At 41.2% G+C, this 21,225-nt stretch overlaps 1 protein-coding gene across 1 annotated transcript; it reads right to left on the bottom strand.

Moving 5' to 3' along the window:
- Positions 1-172: 172 nt before the first annotated feature.
- On the bottom strand, positions 173-21,194 carry si:dkey-88l16.3 (low-density lipoprotein receptor-related protein 2). The gene is made up of 43 exons (XM_053645552.1): positions 20,773-21,194; positions 20,513-20,689; positions 20,225-20,428; positions 19,944-20,111; positions 19,470-19,694; positions 19,200-19,376; positions 18,914-19,117; positions 18,614-18,763; positions 18,357-18,530; positions 16,596-17,042; positions 16,345-16,518; positions 16,057-16,260; positions 15,798-15,965; positions 15,305-15,520; positions 14,824-15,030; positions 14,481-14,744; positions 13,574-13,789; positions 12,972-13,124; positions 12,622-12,888; positions 12,326-12,541; positions 11,508-11,660; positions 11,094-11,360; positions 10,783-10,998; positions 9,659-9,814; positions 9,390-9,563; positions 9,109-9,312; positions 8,845-9,012; positions 8,360-8,587; positions 8,013-8,242; positions 7,664-7,793; positions 7,189-7,382; positions 6,588-6,774; positions 6,133-6,348; positions 5,693-5,876; positions 5,220-5,421; positions 4,830-4,994; positions 4,523-4,729; positions 3,851-4,400; positions 3,081-3,212; positions 2,773-2,880; positions 1,924-2,398; positions 1,625-1,751; positions 173-1,009 (listed from the first exon to the last, which is right to left on the bottom strand). Exons 1-43 carry the CDS (start codon positions 21,014-21,016, stop codon positions 986-988), a joined length of 8,952 nt encoding a protein of 2,983 aa, XP_053501527.1. The 5' UTR covers positions 21,017-21,194; the 3' UTR covers positions 173-985.
- Positions 21,195-21,225: the final 31 nt, after the last annotated feature.

The following is a 21,225-nucleotide window of genomic DNA, read 5'->3' as shown; positions in this document are numbered from 1 at the left end:
CCAGCTAATCAGCAGCTACTCAAATCAGCATGTTGGACACCAACTAAAATGCCAAAAGTGGTCAGTGAATGCACCTAAGGAAGTCCCATCCCCTGGTCCATTTTTAACTCAGATATACATTCTTATTTCTCCCTTTTGTTGGGCTTATTTTCTTTACATTTTTACATGAAATTTTCAGCCATGGTATGGTTGTACTTGTAATCCAAATATTATGGCTGTAAGTAATACAGGAATCTCACACAGACACACACAGCTGGCTACAGTTTTCAGATGTGCCACTCCTGTACCAGACTAACAAAAGCAAGTCTTACTTTGCATGACTACACAAAAACAGGTCGTATGTGAAACTGCAGTATGCTGGACAGGACAAACAAGATCCTGTAGAGGAATTTAAAGTTATAGACCCAGATATGATGAATGAAGACCAGGAATCAAGAGATGCAGTCAAATGGAAATTTACCAAAGAATAGTTCACAGTTTCATCATCAGAAGTCAGCTCACACTCAGCAAGGAGTTCGTAGACCGCTCTGCCTCGACCCTCATTAGATCAACAACTATACTCTCACACAATCACCAAGCTAGTCATTACATCAGGTTGAATGATTTGGATTGGTAAAGGCATAGATAAATTTAGAAAAATTTCCACATATGGGTGAATGTCAGAGAAACATCTCCATTGATGATCTGGATGTTGCATCCTGGTTTAGGCACACAGCTCCTTCAAGGTTGGATTTGGTTGAGCTATAGCTCTGACCAGGACACTCTCCCAACACAGTGATCAGATACTCTCTCTCTGTAAGAAGTTGACTTTGTTATTGTGTAGTGATTGAAGATGAAAAGCAAGTAAATGCTTTAACCAAGAACAGCAAGTCTCAAGCTTAAAGAAACCATTCAAATCATGTCATTAAAAAAAATAAAAAATAAAATTAAAAAAGTACAAAAGACATGAGTTTTCAGCTTAATACTTTTATTTAAATATAATCCATCATGCAACAGGTGTTGTATGCTCCTGAGAGAGAGAAAAAAAATATTGTAATACAGAGACTGAATATAGCTACACTTATTACAGAGTCCAATTCTTATTTGGTTACCCTGAACATGTTAAACAACTTGAATGAAAAAGAACAAGAATGTTTTATATAGTTTTAAAGCTAAAGATAAAAATAGCTTCTAAAAGTTACCCACCATCTATACACTTATGCTAGGTCAAGGTCCATGAAATCAAAAAGTGCAATTTGGTCCTGCCCTCCCTTGTTAGTAAACTAGACTAAATAGGATATCATAGGATGACAAGTAGGAGTCAATTTCCATGGTCATATTCTCTGACTTCACTTCCAGATCTGTTAAAATTGTGGTTATGACCTTAATAGAATTATTAGTTAGCTAGCAAGCATAGCACAAATCCTGCAGCAAAAAAAAAAAAAAAAAAAAAAAAAAAAAAAAAAAAAAAAGTTATCCTCCAATTTGTACAACAGACATGGGTTCCAAGCTGAGCTAGTACCCAATGCTATCATGGGAAAAAAATTGTTTTAAATTTAACAAAATTTGATCCAATCCATCAGTCAGAGTCACAAAGTTTAATATCAGGAGTTTACATTACTATTAAATTTAAAGTTGAACTTACATTTGCTACTTCCTCCACTGGGTTGTAGAGTTCATTGGAAAAGTTTTCAGGGAATGCCTCCTGTTCCTCCATGTCCTTCATGAGATTTTCTTTATCTATGGGCTGCTCTCGTCCTGCTTTCCATCTTCTACAAAGAAGGGCAATGAACAGCATTCAGACTAGCCAACCACCACAGACAGAAAAAACCTCCAGTAACCAGACAAGCATTCTAGGCTAGGGGTTAATTTTTTTAAATAATTAAATAATGAGCACATGAGTGAAATGGTAAATATGAATAAGCTTTAATACAGAGCACATACCTCCATTTTAGAAATGCAGCTGCCGCAATAACTAAGCAGACAATAAAGAGGACTGTAAGGACGACAGGAACACTGCTGGATGCCTGATCCTGACAGAAATACCCACTGTAACCCTGCACACACTCGCAGACTGGTTTCCCTTTTTGCACCATACAGCGCCCTCTGCCATTACAGAGCTCAGAACTGCAGGACTGGCCACTCATTGTGTGGACCAACACCTCATTTTCCTTAGCATGGCAGCCCTCTTCATCAGAGCCATCTTGGCAATCTGGGATTTGGTCACAAAACCGGGTAGAAGAGAGACACTTGTACCCGTCTCTGCAAGGCATAGAGCCTGCTGGACACTTTAGGCCAGGTACACACTGGATGTCATTTACAGCAATGTAGCCTTGTGTACAGCGGCATGTATGCCCTCCTGGGTATGCCAGGCACAAGTGACTACAGCCACCATTATCCTCCGCACACAGGTTGGTTCCTGAATCAAAGAGAGGACGACTGATTAGATCATGCACGTGATGAGAAACTGGGTCAGATATTTTTTCTATTTAGAGAACTAAAAGCTAATGTTTACATATGTCAGATGTGTCAACAAACGAGATGCAAAGCATGCATATAGTTGTTGGACTAGTTCTACAGCTCTGTGGGCATGAGTAAGAGGCGTGGTAAAAAGGAGAGGCCTGAACTGTGGCCTTGAACTAGTTCTACAGGCTAGCAAGGATCACATGACACGTCTATTCAAGTTTCACCCAGAGGACTCTAGTGGAACAACAGAGGGAAGGAAAGAAAGGAAGCAGCAGTAGAGATAAGAGTGATAGGACTAGTAGTGTGAGAAATGCACAACAAAAATACCTTTCTGGCTGTTTGCACTGTATGCCTTCACTGCTATAATGTTTGTTTGAACTTCAAACCACAACTGTTTAGGCTGGATGCCATCACTGTACCATACAGTCGTTGTACCTGCAAGGAATTACAAATAGTGAGTAAGGGAGAAATAGAAAAATGAGAACTACCAAATACCACAGATATACCACAGAAATACCACAATCAGTTACAGCCCAAATATGCAGCAACAGTTTCCAAGATGCCATAATGCCATCTGCTGGTATGAACAGAATTCACCCAACATGAATGACCGCAAAAGGTGCCGGAGTCTTTACCATTGTACCGGGTGATCCAGAAGAAGATATTGTCACTTCGGGTTAAAGACGCAATTAAAGGAGATCCAGTTCCAGTTTTATATTCCCGGTAATTTGATCCATCGATGTTCACAGAGCAAATAACTTCAGTGGCTGGAAGAGGGAGAGAGGTGGTGGACTAGTTAACAAAAGGAGGTAAGCACAGCAGTAAATCATTCTGAAACACCAATACTGAGGAGTGGTTGGAATGAATGTTAACTTTTATAAATCGATTTATTCATTTGTGTCAACCAGCACAAACTGCATGCCCAACACAAGAAATTAACTGCAGCCCAGGTTATAATTTTAATTACTTAATGCATCATTTCAAAAACTGACTATTCCTGACTCTTACAAATTAGCGTTAAGATACTTCCACCCTTTGTGGCTGAATTACAAAAAAATAAAAATAAATAGTATGGCAAAAAATAAGTGGCATATGGCACACTATATGGGGTATAACCAACCTATATGGCATAGATAAGTGTACAAACATTATAAAGAGACAGACACTAATTTCAATTATAAGAGGAATGACAGCCTAGCTAATCTGCTCACAGGAAAGGTCCAAGTTCTGAACAGACTAATGATCCAAGACACTGAACATGATGCATAAAAAACAAGACTACTAAAATCAATGATGGGTGTCAAACTCTGGTCTTCTGGGCAATACAGTAAATTCTTGTGAAGTAGTTTATGAATTGATTCATGTGTTGAAAGTGCAGTGCTGCAGTCCTCCATGTCAAACTTACCAATATCTGCCCAGTAAACTGTTGTGCCTTGGCTTGAAAAAGTCAAAAAATTGGGAAGCTGTGTTTTCTTCCAAAGCAACATTTGATTCCGGCCATCCATGGCAGCACAGTCTACCTGGGGCAAAGCAACATTCCCTGATAACCCTATGGCTGTGAAGCACATCCTGCCTGTGGGTGGGTGTAGTGCAATAGAGGTAGTGTCCTGAAGCCCAGCCTGCAGAACAAGGCTGGTGAACTTTCCATCTGCTGACGTGACGTAGATCTGAGGCTTCTTGCTGCTGCTCCAATACAAGTTGTGTGTGATCCAGTCCACAGCCAGCGCAGTCAACGTATCCCCTGGTAAATTCAACACCTGGCCCTCAGGCATCAATGTGGAGTCACCCACTTTAATCCGAGCCACAGAGTTCTGTCCGACATCTGCCACATAGAGTGTGTTGTCACCAAGAACCAAGTCTAGATCTGAGGCCTCATTTATGCCAGGAAGAGACTGGGCATGGTGGGCAGGCCACTGATTTAATCCAACCTGACCACGCAAGCTTCTAGTGAAAACCTACACAGAGCAGAAATAGTCATTTCAAGATGTTCTGAGAACTATTATTGGTAAACAGTGTACAACTCTAAGTCCATCATACTCCAAGAATACTCTCTGAAGCAATCCCCTTGCTTTTATACCTTCGTGAGTCTAGTAGGAGAGAGCAGCAGTAGGAAGGAAGTAGAGGAGTTCTCAGGTGGGATACAGGTAAATCCATCCTCAGCCAACAGCAGTCCTGCAGGGCAACGACATAATGCATGGAGCCCTGGGGCTAGTACACACACGTGAGAACATTGGAGTTTCTCACAGGGGTTAGGCACCTTATACTGGATAAGGGGGTGTACAGCCTGGATAAAGGAGAGAGAACATTTGACACAGATCATTTAATTTAAACGCCTTTCCATTAATGGAATTATAACTCAATATGGAGGGGAGACAAATGCTTACCTTGAGCCCAAAAGGTTGACCAGGTCTTTTGAGAATAACTTTCTGGTTCTTGCCAGTTATTTTGTTAGCCCCATGGATGGCCTTTCTCTGGGTGTCAGACCAGTACACCATGTCATTAAACACCGCCACAGAGAAAGGGCTTGACATCTCAGTCAACTGTAGCAGCTTCATATAGGAAATTGGGGGGGGGTGAGAGAAGAGAGCATTGTTTACTTTCTACCTGATCTAAACTACAGCATGGGGTACAGATCGAAAAAAAAAAAAAAAAAAAAAAAAAAAAAAAAAAAAAGAGGTTTAGGTTAATATACACAGGCCTTCTTTCAGCAAGTTTTCCCAAAACCACTACAGGCTTTGGATAGAGTTTTCAGTGAAGGATAAACCTACACTTACCTTGATATCTTCACCGTTCATTGTGGCTGAACCAATGCACTTGAGCTTCTCATCTACCCAGAAGATTCTGTCAGACACAATATCCACAGCTAAGGCTACAGGCCAGTTTAAGCCATGGCTGAGTAGCACCTTCCTCTCTGAACCGTCCATGCCAGCACACTCGATCTGGGGCTCCTTGCCAATCTCTGACCACAGCATTATCCTGTAAAGATTTGAATGAAATTGTTGAAGGAATCAGGTCCTATTCTTAATTAATAATAATGATAAACAGGAGAAAACTATCTACTACCCTTAGGCTTGTGAGATCTGAATCAAGGATGAGAATTTAGCTACATGTTAACCAAGTAGACTATGAATTACTTGTTCACTTCATTAGCGAGTTTTAATATCCTTGATCAAATACAGCCAATTAAAGAAAATCATAGGCAGAAGCATTATTAAGAAGAGTCATGCCAAAAGGGGTTCTTGCTCACCCTTTCTGAGGCAAAAGCACGAGAGAATGAGGCTGCTCCAGGTCTTCATCCACAATCACAGTGAAGTTTTGTCGCTTCACTACACGGTCACTAATCCTTACAGCTAAAATCTGGCCAGCTACTCCATCCACCCAGTACAGGTTTCCTGCAACCCAGTCTACAGCAATCGAGTCCGATTTCACACCTGTGTTATGTATTTTTTTTTACGTCGGGCAGTAAGAAGAGAGAGGACATTGTGCACTTTAAAGAACAAAAAAAAAAAAAAAAAAAAAAACAACCCCCCAAAAAAACCAGTTTTAATCATAAGTCCACAAGATTAACTGAATATATTTAATGCCAAGAGCAGTGTTCAAGAATCATCCCCCCCCGCATTTGTGTACTCATTTTTGGCACACCATCACTAAAAACAAACAAAAGTTAGTTTGAATCAGATTTCAAACCTTTAACAAGTGTCTTGATATTGCCCTTTTCTCCATGCAGCACATATTTGATGCTTTCCTCCTGTAGACAGACCCAGAACAGCCACTGTTCCTTCCAGTCATAGTCCAGAGAGAAGATGGGCTTCTGGCCTGGGGGAAGAAGCATCTGCATGTTGCTGCTCCGGAGGCCCATAAACAGCACCTCATACTGCACTGATGCCAAAAGACCAGGTTCCTCTGCAAGGAAGGCATAGAAGGAAGCTGGATGTAGTACTAGTAAGTGAAGTACCATCATTAGGCTTAGCCTTGAACAAATTAAAGGACCCAGAAAACTGAAAAAGACCAGGTATACATAGCACGTGAAGGTTTGATTAGACTAATTTTATGCACTAGATACATTTATATGCATGTAGATTACAAGAACACTAGATAGACACTGAATCCAGATTATACAACTAAAGTCCAAATGGACATACTTTCTGTCTTACAGCTGCTGCCATCTGGCTCCAGTATAAAACCCGGAGGACACTGGCACACGTACGAGCCATGAGTGTTCACGCATCCGTGGCTACACACAGGAGGCTGAATCTCCATACACTCATCTACATCTGCACAGTATAAACCGTCTGCCTGGACCTTGAAGCCTGTTCGACACCCACACCTCTGAGAGTTGAAAAAGACATTAATAAGGACCATCAAAATAGGAAGTATTTCCAAGGGTACAGCTAACAATTTACTTTCTAATCCAAACAACTTCCTTAGCTGAGGAGTGCCTGCTTCATCATACTAGTTATAATAAGTTAAGGTTAACTAACTTAATATTATTACCAGTAATATTGAGTGTGCTAGGCAACAAAGAACAGTTGGTTAACAGTTGTGATGAGATTCTGGATATTTTGAGAATTCGGTTTTAAAAGCCACTGAAGTGACATTGCAGATAGAAAACTTCCCAGGACTGCCTCCAGTAATTTTAAACCTGAAATAAACCTACCCCCATACAACAGGCTAGCTAAAGCCCTTATATCCAAAACAAATTAAATAGTCCTAAGTAACCGTGGGGTAATTAGAATGACTAACCGCTCCATGGGGAGTGTTGACACAGTAGTGCTCGCATTGTGGTGGGTGTGGGCTGGAGCAGTTATTGCTGAGACACCCTGGACCCTCATCAGATTCATCCAGACAGTTAGCAATGCCATTACACACCAGCTGGGAATCCAAGCACTCCTCACTGCCACACTTGAACATGTACATGGGGCATTTCACCGGGCCACCTGAATCCAAATGGCAAATGCGATGTTAATTTCACTTGTGACAGGTCAGTGTTAAAATTGTGAACAACCATTTGTAGAACTAGAAATCAACCATGCAAGTCCACCTTCTAAAATATAAATTAGAGGAAGACCAAGTACATTAAACTTTTCAGCTATATAACCTGCAAGTGAAGGTGACATTTTAGCACCGTTGGAAAAAATAATTCAACAAATGAATTCGTTTACACGTTCATGGGTGCCACATTACATGAAGCTTTATTGGTATTAAGAGTTGTGCTCACATCCAGCTTCATCACTCTGGTCTTTACAGTCCTTAACTCCGTCACACCTCCAAAACGTGGGAATGCACTGATCTTTAGATGCACAAGACCACTGGAAAGTTCCACATTGCATAGGAGAGGCATTGCAGTTCTGAAAGATTAGAAAAATCTATTGAGGCAACCAACAGTATGATTTATTGTTCTGCTCATTTCTGAATCGGCTAACTACACTGCCACTATTTGCACTACACATTATGTAAATTAGGAGTTCAAATGCTTTTCTTCAGGACCAATGCAAACTGACAAATTGTTTAAAACCCAGGTAACAAAAATGAAGGTTGTCAGCACAAAGCAAAAAAGACGTTCACACCTGTTCGTCAGACCCATCAATGCAGTCTTTGTCTCCATCGCAAAACCACTCTTTCAACAGGCACACATGGCTGTTAGGGCAGCGCTGCTCCAGGGGGCAGTGTGGAGGTTTACGACAGTTCTTCTCATCAGACTGATCGTGGCAATCTGCATGACCATCACAACGGACACTTGTGGAGACACATTGTCCACTGGCACACTGAAATTGCCCTCGTAAACATGGCTCCTTCGCTGAAAGATCATAAGAGACACCAATCTTTAAACACTTTCCCCCCCAGTGTAGTACCAATATACCTGCTTATTAAAAAAAATCTCATTAAAAAAACAAAACAAAAAAAAGCCACACACCACCACCCTCACTACAGTCGGTCTCATCTGTGCCATCTAAACAGTCTCGCTCTCCATCACAAAGGAAAGTTTGAGGAATGCAGTGGCTTCTGTTATCACAGTGATGGCTGCAGGACTCAGACAGTTTAAAACAGTTCATTTCATCGGAGCGATCTTGACATTGAGGGGTCCCATCACACACATGCTTCATGTCTATACACATCTTCCCATGGGCACACTGGAACTGGCCTACAAGGATTACAAAAGCATGAGTTACTCAGGCTAATCCAGTTAAAGGAATAGTAGACCAACACATCGTTATGGGACAGAAGGGAACCTCTAGATTTCAGTAAATATTAAAATGCTACAATATAACAAAGATAAAGCTTGTTTTACAATAGAATAAAATTTTACATTCTATAATGCATAGTTAATCATGATTAGCTGCATATCAAAATCAACAGAACTGGATTACTACCAAGTCACAAACTGTTCTAAAGTCCTACTTTTTTTACACTGTCGTTCACAGTCCTTCTCATCTGACCCATCCTTGCAATCTTTCTCTCCATCGCACACATGACTGTAGAGGACACACTCACTACCATCCCTGCATGGCTTGAAGCCCAGAGGGCATTTCAGGGATGAAGCTCCTGCAGCATTTTTGTCACCCTTATCTGTAAAATACATTCAGAAGTATTGCAGCATGTTGCACAACACAGCAATACATCTTCCCTGCTGAAATGCTAGTTATACTGCAACAAAGAACATACGGCATTTCTTCTCATCAAAGCCATCTTTACAATCCATTCGTCCATCACAGAACTGCTGGCTGGTCAGGCACACCGTCCCCTCATCACAGTGCAGAGGACACGTAGGACAACGCAACTCATCTGAACCATCAGAACAGTCAGAGCGACCATCACACACCAGGGCTTGTTCAATACACCTCGCCTTGTTCATACACAGGAAGTGGGCTACACAAGGAAGGAGGAAGTAGTTAGAAGTTTGAATGGTAATCAATTTCAGAGATGTGGTTGCATTCACACATTACCAGGATCTGAGCAGGCATGTAAACAGTGGAGCTCATCAAACCCATCAGGACAATCCAACATCCCATCACACAGCTGAGACTGACTGATGCACAATGTTGTGCCTGGACACATTACAGAGGGACTTTTACAGGCTGGTTCTGGAGTGGTTCCAACTGTAGGAGCTACAGGGACAGCTGGGTTGGGGGACAAAAAAAAAAAAAAAAAAATTAAAATGACTGATTCAGAACGAAAGTATCTAGATCTTATTTTGAAAGGAGCTGATTACTACATTTGCGCCTACAGTCCTCCTCATCAGACCCGTCCTTACAGTCCTTTTCTCCATCACACACGTGACTGTAGAGGATACACTCACTTCCATCACTGCATGGTTTGAAGCCCACTGCACATTTCAGGGATGAAGTTCCTGAAGATTTATCACTCTTACCTGTAAAATTATCGAAAAACTTAAATTATTTAATGTGCAACTTAAAAAAATCTAAGTTATTAGTTACATTATAAATTAAAGTAGTCTAACCAAACTTCATCACATTTTATATACATTCAATAGAGAATAGGGATGCAATACGTTAATGCCACATAAAAGCCTTTCCGAGTTAACCACAGCTCCACAAGACATACTGGTTGTTATCTGCTTTAAAATAAATAATTGATTTTGTATTATAGTTTCAAAGCAGACAGTACCATCTTCACTTTGGTAGTTCAGGCATCCAACGGCCACCACATCACCAGATCTAAATATCATTACTTTTAATGGAAAGTAAAGACATACTATCCACATGGCCAAAAGTTTGTGGACACCAGACACCAATCATGCTTTTTGAGCACCCCAGTCCAGATTTAATACCCCTCTGCTGTTATAACCACCATACTTCTGGGAAGGCTTTCCATTAGACTTGAGCACTGCTGGAATTTCAGCCCATTTAACCATAAGAGCATGGTCATGTGAGGAGGTCTGGGGTTCCATAAGCGTTCCGATTAATCCCAAAGATTATCAGTGGGGATGAGGCTATGTACAGGCCATTTGAGCTCTTCTGCTCCAACCTTGGCAAATCATATCCTTATGAATCTCCCTTGTTGTGCACAGGGGCATAGTCATGCTGGAACAGGGTTGGGCCACTTAATTCCAGTGAAAGGAAATTGTAAATGCTACAGCTTACAAAGACTTCTAAACAATTGTGCAACCAACCTTGTGGCAGTTTGGGGAAGGCCCACATACGGTTGTACACAGCATTATTTATTTAAAAATATTTGTTCTTGAACCACCCAACATCTCCACACTTCAGGACAACGCCATAAAGCAAAGGAATTACCCTATTCAATGGGAGAAAATAGGTAGCTAACGAATATAAGCAACATTGTTATTTTAGGAAACCCTCGACAAATGGCACTTACTACAGTCTGCTTCATCAGTGCCATCTACACAGTCTCTCTCCCCATCACACAGGAAGTTATCTGGGACACAGCGGGTCTTATTGTCACAGCGATGGCTGCAGCTTTTGGTACGTGTAAAGCAGTCCATTTCATCAGAGCGATCCTGACACTGAGGAGTCCCATCACACACCAGCTTCTTCTCTATGCACATTCTTCCATGAGCACACTGAAATTGGTCTGGGGAGGGGGAAGGAAAAAAAAATTTAATTGTTAAAGGCAAGATAAACATGTTAATGACCCAATACGAGTTAACAGCTGTTTACATACTTTACCTGGTCTACACTGATATTGACAGTCATCTTCATCAGAGCCATCTTTACAGTCGACCTCTCCATCACATAGGTGACTGTAGAGCACACACTCGCTTCGGTCCTTACAAGGTTTCCAGCCCAAACGGCACTTTAATGGACCTGCTATATTTGGCTTTATAGAAACCATGGGACATCTCTCCTCATCAGAGCCATCAGTGCAGTCAGAACGGCCATCACAAACCAAACCTCGTGCAACACACTTTCTCCTGTCCTTACACATAAAGTCACCTATATTTAATAAAGACATACAATTCAATCAATTCCCAGGAAAACCCATTAAAACTTATATAGCCCTACTTTTCTTATAACAAATTAAAGGGGAATGAACGAATAAATAAATATTTAAACTAGTTAAAATCTCAACCATTCCAGGACCTGTTTTTGGACATCTTTTGATGCAAGATTCTTCATCAAAACCATCTGGACAGTCACGCTTTCCATCACACAGTTTAGTGTTAGAAATGCACAGTTTTCCCCCTCGACACAACACTGAAGGGGCACTACAGCTTCTCAGCTGGGAAGGGTAGCCTATAGAATGACATCAAGAAGTAAACAACCAATTTTATTAACAAACAGAACCCAAACAATTTTTTTTTTAAAAACCCCAACATGAGGCTACCTACATAGATTGGTTTACCACATACAATAATGGCTGCATTACCATGCACTGAGTAACTTTCAGGGGAAAGGAATTGTGATAATTGTTTTACCAGTCTGACTTGGTAATGAATAAAGTCAGTTTTTTCCTGATCAGGCATGGAGATCACTGAAGCTAAGGGAGTTTGCAAGTAATCATTAATAAAACATGATCTGGAGATGGTTGTGAATTTGTTTAGTGACTTGTTTCACCCCATTTTGCTATTACTCACTAGCTAATTCTCCCCTCATCTTTTATGCCACCTGGAAGCAGTTGTGTATTTTAAGGTGTTTGACCTGTAACAACTGACCATAGATGAATTAAAATGCTTAAACTGGTTCTCGTCTTACTCCAGAATACCCATATGCTACACATTTAGCAGAAGTAAATTAAAGGTGCCGACACCGAGTTGTCGCAGATTGACAGTTAATCAGAAACTACTGTAGGCAGGTACAAATTCAAAGTCTGAAACATGCAGTTTCCTAGCCACTTATGGCTAAAGCCTAATTTATGTGCCTGCAATAAGAATTGTAAGTACAATTTAAGAAGGTTTTACCACAGTCTGCTTCATCAGTGCCATCAACACAGTCTCTCTCCCCATCACACAGGAAGTTATCAGGGATGCAGCGGGTCTTATTGTCACAGCGATGGCTGCAACTCTTGGTGCGTGTAAAGCAGTCCATTTCATCAGAGCGATCCTGACAATGTGGCTTACCGTCACACACAAGGTTTGCATCAATGCACCTCCTTCCATGAGCACACTGAAACTGCCCTAGAGGTTATTTAAGAAGAGAAAACTATTCAGATCAGAACCAGAGAGCAAGGAGATGATTTTTCTTCACGTTTTCTCACCTGCTTTGCAAGTAACATCACATCCCTCTTCATCAGAGCCATCTTTGCAATCAACCTCTCCATCACACACATGACTGTACAGGATACAGTCACTGCCATCCTTACAGGGCGTCAAACCCAAACGGCACTTCACAGGAGCAGCTTCAACGGTATAAACAGCCGCAGTTGGACAGTCCACCTCATCGGAAGCATCAGTGCAGTGCAGACGTCCATCACAGACCAGATTCCTGTCGATACACCTTCTCCTATCTTTACACAGGAAGTCATCTAGAAGAGAACACATTTAGAAGTATTGGGTGTTTTCAGAAATGTTGTGACTAATTCTGGGGGGGAAAAAACAAAACCCTCACCATCATAAGGACATTTCTGAAGGCATGGTCTTTCATCAGAACCATCGGCACAGTCCTTCCTGCCATCACAGAGCTGCCTCTGGGAGATGCACTTTGAAGTTGCCAGGCATGGTATAGACGGACTTTTGCAATGGGAATGCGGCCCAGGGTTGCCTGATCAAAAATTAAACTCACTGAAAAATCTCATACTTATCAGGGTCAAGAGAAGAGATAATGGTGTAACATTTCACAGACTTATGCCTATGGGTTTTAGAAAACATTTGGAAAAATGCTCTTGCCCTATATGCATTTTAGTTCTTTGTGTCAGGCTCATATTGTATCACCACTAATTTTGAATACTCAAAGGATTTGAGCAAATGCCTACAACAGTATTATAATAGTATATAATCTGCTAGATTATCCAATTTAGCAGAAAATGCATAGCAGTACTAAACCTCCCAGAAGAGGACCATTCAAGAGAGATAGTTGCCACCTTGTTACACCCATGTGGCCACACACCCTTACCACCATCTCTACTAGATCGGTCCCAGTAGTGGACTTCTATAGCAAATAGTTTGCCCTTAGCACGGGAAAGGCTGATCAAGTTCAGAAAGTAGGCTTACCGCAGTCAGTTTCATCTGATCCATCCCAGCAGTCCCTGATCCCATTGCAGATAAAAACTTCCGGAATACAGAGACTGTTTTGATCGCAGCGCAGTGCACAGCTTCTTGTTGGCGTCCAGCATGTTGATTCATCAGAGTTATCTGGACACTGAGGAACCCCGTCACACACCTGCTTGTTGTCTATGCACTTTCTGCCATAACTACACTGAAACTGACCTGGGAGTAAAATGTTCAACATTGAAATAAAAATAAGCACAGATTCTAATAAACTTGAGTGGGCTGAGCAAAGTCAGTTGCATGGGATAATTCTGATCACAAAAAACATACATTTTCTAAATTGACCAAGATAAGAAGCAGTCAGCAGAAAAAGTGAGCTGAACACCTACACTTTTGCAACAAACCAACAAAACCCCACACCAACTCTTAGATAGAATAGATTCTGTTAAATGTGCAAATTGTAAGAGCCTTCATCTTTACAAACCCTTGCTTGTAAACAGGTGTTGCATAAACAGCTCATAACAGAGCCACATGTTCAGTAACAGGCTTCACAAACTACAAATTTACAGCATCCTCAAATAGCAGCTCACCCTGTTTCATAAAAGAATGTAGCAAAACTGAAGGGACAATTATGATCAGTCTGCTGTTGAACTCCCCAAAATGATTTGATCAAAAAAAAGCATTTAAAGATTAGAGAGATCAAGAAATTGATGAACAATAATAAACCTAAATGGCAATTTCAGTCATTTTTTAAATGTCACTTTCAAACAAGCAAGCAACAGTTTATAGCTAGGTCTTCAAGGGATAAAATATTGACATGAATCTTTATTAAAAAGACATGCAAGTGCATAGAGGCACTTAAACCTACACTGGATTACCCTAAATAAATGTAATATTTGTTACATCTGACCTGGATTACACTGAAGGTCACATCCCTCTTCATCAGACCCATCCTTACAGTCTACCTCTCCATCACACACATGGGTGTGCATCACACAGTCACTGCCATCCTTACAGAGTTTTGAACCCAAACGGCAGTTTAAGGCAGCTGCGGTTTTTGGCACTGCAGCAGCAGGACAGTCTGTCTCGTCAGATCCATCAGTGCAGTCTGAGAGTCCATCACACACCAGAATTCGCTCAATACACTTCCTCCTGTCCTTACAGCGGAAGTCACCTTGAAAAGTACCGTAAAGTTACTCACACAGTCTGCTTCTAGGACAAGTAAACCAATTTTAGACACGCATGCACGTTACCCATCTTCTGACATGAATCTATACAGGAGAGCTCATCAGAACCATCAGGACAGTCCAACTTCCCATCACAGAGTTGAACCAGGGACATACATAATGCTGTGCTTTCACAAAACACTGAGGGGCTTCTACAGTCTGGACTCTGAGCTGAAAAAACTATCGAAGCCTCTTCAGAAGCCTTACTGTTGACTGTATCTCCATTATCAGTAGCTGTAAAGATAAAAGATTTTGCTTCAGTGGATAAGGTCACCTGGATAGTATAAATCATAACGAGAGTCCTGTGCTCATCCTAAAACTCATTCACAATACACTCACCGTTTGCCTTCACTTTTTTACTGCTGTATACAGTGAAAGATGGACAACATCCACACTACAATCTCTCAATAAATCAGATTAAATTAAAAAAACAAAACAAACCTCAAATACCTAGCTTGAAAAATACCATCTCTACAACCTATGATTTCATAATACATCTAAAACTCACAGCAGTCTGCTTCATCAGTGCCATCAACACAGTCTCTCTCTCCATCACACAGGAAGTTATCAGGGATGCAGCGGGTCTTATTGTCACAGTGATGGCTGCAGCTCTTGGTACGTGTAAAGCAGTCCATTTCATCAGAGCGATCCTGACACTGAGGAGTCCCATCACACACCAGCTTCTTGTCTATGCACATCCTTCCATGAGCACACTGAAACTGCCCTGGTGTATTACAAGGGATGGAAATGGACAACATTTTATTGCAAACATGACATGGTGAAAAGCTAATAAATAGTGGGTAGTACTAAATACTGATCGTGTGGCCAAGACAGCTAGTTAAGTTGACAACTTGGAACTTGACTGGTTAGCTGACAGAACCATATAATACACAAAAGTAGAACCAATTTGTCAAGCATGCCATATAGTGTAATGATCAGCCCCCCCCCCAAAAAAAAAAAAAAAATAAATAAACCACAAACAACAAACACAAACCCTCTACCTTTTTTACATTGCCGTTCACAGTCCTTCTCATCTGACCAGTCCTTGCAGTCCTTTTCTCCATCGCACACGTGACTGTAGAGAACACACTCGCTTCCATCTCTGCATGCTTTGAAGCCTACAGCACATTTCAGGGATGAAGCTTCAGCAGCCTTTTTGCCAGACTTATCTACAAAAAAAAAAATATGCATTTAGAAAAAAAAAATTAAAATAAATTAAAAAAAAAATTTTAAACAGCTTTTCATTACAGCAGAACATACAGCAGTTCCTCTCATCAAAGCCATCTTTACAATCCACGCGTCCATCACAGAACTGCTGGTTGATCAGGCACACCATCCCCTCATCACAGTGCAGAGGACATGTAGGACAACGTAACTCATCTGAACCATCAGAGCAGTCAGAGCGACCATCACACACCAGGGCCTGTTCAATACACTTCCCCTTGTTCTTACACAGGAAGTGGCCTGCACAAGGACAGCAGGAAGCAGTTAGAAGTTGTATTTGCAGTAAAGGGAATGTTTCAGGGATGTACTGTATTCACACATTACCTGGATCTGAGCATGCATGTAAACAGTGGAGCTCATCAAACCCATCAGGACAATCCAACATTCCATCACACAGCTGAGACTGACTGATGCACAGTGCTGTGCCTTGACACATTACAGAGGGACTTTTACAGATTGGTTCTGGAGTGGTTTCAACTTTAGGAGTAACAGTGACAGCTGGAAAAGAGCAACAAGTCAAACAGATGTAATGCAATACAAAATATCTGCATCTTATTGTGAGAACTGATCTCTACATTTGCCACCACAGTCCTTCTCATCTGACCCATCCTTGCAGTCCTTTTCTCCATCACACACGTGACTGTAGAGGATACACTCACTTCCATCCCTGCATGGTTTGAAGCCTACAGCACATTTCAGGGATGAAGCTTCTGTAGCCTTTTTGCCAGTCTGATCTACAAAATGCATTTCGAAAAAATCAGCCCTGATCACATGCTCCGTTAAATTTTCAAACAACTTTTCATTACAGCAGAACATACAGCAGTTCCGCTCATCAAAGCCATCGTTACAGTCCATGCGTCCATCACAGAACTGCTGGCTGGTCAGGCACACCGTCCCCTCATCACAGTGCAGAGGACACGTAGGACAACGTAACTCATCTGAACCATCAGTACAGTCAGAGTGACCATCACACACCAGGGCTTGTTCAATACACTTCCTCTTGTTCTTACACAGGAAGTGGCCTGCACAAGGACAGCAGGAAGCAATTAGAAATTGTATTTGAAGTAGAGCTACAACAACTAATTGATAATCGATTATGAAAATCATTGTCAACGAGTCTCATTGTCAAGTAGTTGGTCTGCACGCTGCACAGAGTGCGTTTACTCATGTTACTCCTGTTCCGAAAACACGCCTTGGAGAGTAAATACTAAAGTTGTCTCCCAAATGAAGTACTGTACACTTACACCATGCACTATTAATCTACTGTCTAGCGTGTGAATTTTAGAAAGCCAATCTCTCAAATAAAACACTAGCGGGTTTTTTTACTAACCGGAAGTATAAGCCACTTCTAGGCGACGGCACATGACATCATACGCACGCTAGCATTAGCAGACACCCAGAGTAACCGACAAGGAGTTTCTTCAGTTTACTGTTTATGTCAGCGTTAACTTTCATTCCCAACACGACCTCAGTCACCATCAGACAGAGCCGAAGTCACCACGTGACTGAGGAAGAAAGTCCTCTAAGGCAGGGGGGGCATTTTAAATTAAACACCACGGAGATCAAACAGTGCTGTATAAAGCACAAAGTTATGTTTATATCCAAAATGCTCCACACTGTGTGTAAGGGGCAGGGGAAACTGTTGCAAGTGGCTTAAAAGGTTTGATTTAATTCCAGTTTGCCGTCATTATCTGCTGTATTTGCACGCTTGTAATGTAAATTCTGTTGTTTATTATAAGGGAAGTGATGCATTAGTAATGAGGCCGTGTTGCTGATCATGCGCAGTGTAGACGCAGTGATTCACAGCGGGAGCAAGATCTGTAATGTCCAACACACTGATCAAAAGTAAACAAGTAAAATATTCCTAAAAGCAGTGAGTAACAAACCACAAGGTGCAGTGAAAGTGAGTTTTATTAATTTAGAACTGTAGTTTAATTCAGTGCTTTTTGTGCATCCATAAAAAGTAATGCATAAATACTATATAATACATTTTATTTATCTTAGTTTATATTACACAAATATTTTCTCATTGTTTTTTGTGGATGCACAAAAGCCCTGAATTAAACAGTTCTAAATTAATATATTCTGGTGTGTGTGCATTGGGTTGTTTTCTGTTTTGGATATGACAGTTGTGTAAAGTTTTAGTCTGAAGTTTATATTTGTAACACTCAGTTTGTGGGTTGTATTTTAAATAAACAAAAATGGCACTGAAGGTTTGCCCCGGCCCATCCGATAAATCGAAAAATAAATAGGCCAACTAATCCATTATGAAAATCATTAGTTGCAGCCCTAATTTGAAGGGAACATTTCAGAGATGTACTGTATTCACACATTACCTGGATCTGAGCATGCATGCAAACAGTGGAGCTCATCAAACCCATCAGGACAATCCAACATCCCATCACACAGCTGAGACTGACTGATGCACAGTGACGTGCTTGGACACATTACTGAGGGACTTTTACAGATTGGTTCTGGAGTGGTTTCAACTTTAGGAGCGACAGTGACTGCTGCAAAAGAGCAACAACAATTCAAACATGTAATATAATACAAAAATAATCTACATATTATTGAGAAAAGAACTGATCTCTACATTTGACTCCACAGTCCTCCTCGTCTGACCCGTCCTTACAGTCCTTTTCTCCATCACACACGTGACTGTAGAGGATACACTCACTTCCATCCCTGCATGGCTTGAAGCCCACAGCACATTTTAGGGCTCCTTTATCTTTGTCACTATTGTCTTTTTTTTAAAAAAAAAAAAAAAAAAAAAAAAAAAAAGAAATTGACAAAGATTTACATTGGTTAATATGTACTGAAGTTTTACTTTAAAATAAACTTGATTAAATTCTATTTATTTAAAAAAAAAAAAAAAAAAAAAAAAGGGACATACAGCAGTTCCTCTCATCAAAGCCATCTTTACAATCCATTCCTCCATCACAGAACTGCTGGCTGGTCAGGCACACCGTCCCCTCATCACAGTGCAGAGGACACGTAGGACAACGTAACTCATCTGAACCATCAGAACAGTCAGAGCGACCATCACACACCAGGGCCTGTTCAATACACTTCCTCTTGTTCTTACACAGGAAGTGGCCTAACCAGGGAAGAAAGGAAGCAATTAGAAGTTGTATTTGAAGCAGTAGCAATGTTTCACAAATACTGTATTCACACATTACCAGGATCTGAGCAGGTATGTAAACAGTGGAGTTCATCAAACCCATCAGGACAATCTAATAACCCATCACAGAGCTGAGACTGACTGATGCATAATGACGTGCCTTCACACATTACAGAGGGACTTTTACAGGGTGGTTCTGGAGTGGTTTCAACTTTAGGAGTCACCGCAACAGAAGCTTAAAAGAAAAAAAGAAATTAAAACATTAAAATGGACAAAATACTGCATATACACAATAAATCTCACTGTGACAAGAACTGATGACCATTACAACGCTCATGACAGTCTGCTTCATCAGTGCCATCAACACAGTCTCTCTCTCCATCACACAGGAAGTTATCAGGGATGCAGCGGGTCTTATTGTCACAGCGATGGCTGCAGCTCTTGGTACGTGTAAAGCAGTCCATTTCATCAGAGCGATCCTGACACTGAGGAGTCCCATCACACACCAGCTTCTTGTCTATGCACATCCTTCCATGAGCACACTGAAACTGGCCTGGTGTATTACAAGGGGGGGGGGGAATGGACAACATTTTATTGCAAACATGACATGGTGAAAAGAATAAATAGTGGGTAGTACTAAATACTGATCGTGTGGCCAAGACAGCTAGTTAAGTTGACAACTTGGAACTTGACTGGTTAGCTGACAGAACCATATAATACACAAAAGTAGAACCAATTTGACAAGCATGCCATATAGTGTAATGATCAGGCACCCCCCCCAAAAAAAAGAAAAACCCTCTACCTTTTTTACATTGCCGTTCACAGTCCTTCTCATCTGACCCGTCCTTGCAGTCCTTTTCTCCATCGCACACGTGACTGTAGAGGACACACTCGCTTCCATCTCTGCATGCTTTGAAGCCTACAGCACATTTCAGGGATGAAGATTTTGCTGACTTTTTGGCAGTCTTATCTATTTAAAAAAAAAACAAAACAAACAAAAAAAAACCACACCATTTAGAAAGTCAGTCGTGATAACACTCCATTAATATATTTTAAACAGCTTTTCATTACAGCAGAACATACAGCAGTTCCTCTCATCAAAGCCATCTTTACAATCCACGCGTCCATCACAGAACTGCTGGTTGATCAGGCACACTGTCCCCTCATCACAGTGCAGAGGACACGTAGGACAACGTAACTCATCTGAATCATCAGAGCAGTCAGAGCGACCATCACACACCAGGGCCTGTTCAATACACTTCCTCTTGTTCTTACACAGGAAGTGGCCTGCACAAGGACAGCAGGAAGCAGTTAGAAGTTGTATTTGCAGTGAAGGGAATGTTCCAGAGATGCATTTTATTCACACATTACCTGGATCTGAGCATGCATGTAAACAGTGGAGCTCATCAAACCCATCAGGACAATCCAACATCCCATCACACAGCTGAGACTGACTGATGCACAGTGCTGTGCCTTGACACATTACAGAGGGACTTTTACAGATTGGTTCTGGAGTGGTTTCAACTTTAGGAGTCACAGCAATGGAAGCTGAAAGAAATTAAAACATTAAATGGACAAAATAGCATATATACACAATAAATCTCACTGTAACAAGAACTGATGTTCATTACAACTCTCGCGACAGTCTGCTTCATCAGTGCCATCTACACAGTCTTTCTCTCCATCACACAGGAAGTTATCTGGGATGCAGCGGGTCTTATTGTCACAGCGATGGCTGCAGCTCTTGGTACGTGTGAAGCAGTCCATTTCATCAGAGCGATCCTGACACTGAGGTGTGCCATCACACACCAGCTTCTTGTCTATGCACATTCTTCCATGAGCACACTGAAATTGGTCTAAAGAAACAGCATCCATTACTTCATACCCTGTACCAGAGACTGGATGTGGTAAAGCACCAAAGTTAAATAATTACCTGCTTTGCACAAATATTCACATCCCTCTTCATCAGATCCATCCTTACAGTCTAGCTCTCCATCACACACATGGCTGTACAGGACACAGTCACTGCCATCCTTACAAAGTTTTAATCCTAGACGGCACTTTAAGGGGGCCGCATTTTTGAT

Source organism: Ictalurus furcatus, chromosome 16 (assembly GCF_023375685.1).
Source record: "Ictalurus furcatus strain D&B chromosome 16, Billie_1.0, whole genome shotgun sequence".
Classification (NCBI taxonomy): Eukaryota; Metazoa; Chordata; class Actinopteri; order Siluriformes; family Ictaluridae; genus Ictalurus; species Ictalurus furcatus.
The sequence above is the reverse complement of the archived record's forward strand: the minus strand, read 5'-3'. Positions and strand labels throughout refer to the sequence as shown.

Coding starts and splice junctions, on each gene's coding strand:
- si:dkey-88l16.3 (XM_053645552.1), bottom strand. CDS start 21,016: ATGGATGCTGTTTCTTTAGACCAATTTCAGTGTGCTCATGGAAGAATG. Junction 15,031..15,304: donor CACTGATGAAGCAGACTGCT/GTGAGTTTTAGA, acceptor TTATCTTTACAG/CTACTGATAATGGAGATACA. Junction 11,361..11,507: donor CAAAAGATGTCCAAAAACAG/GTCCTGGAATGG, acceptor TATTAAATATAG/GTGACTTTATGTGTAAGGAC.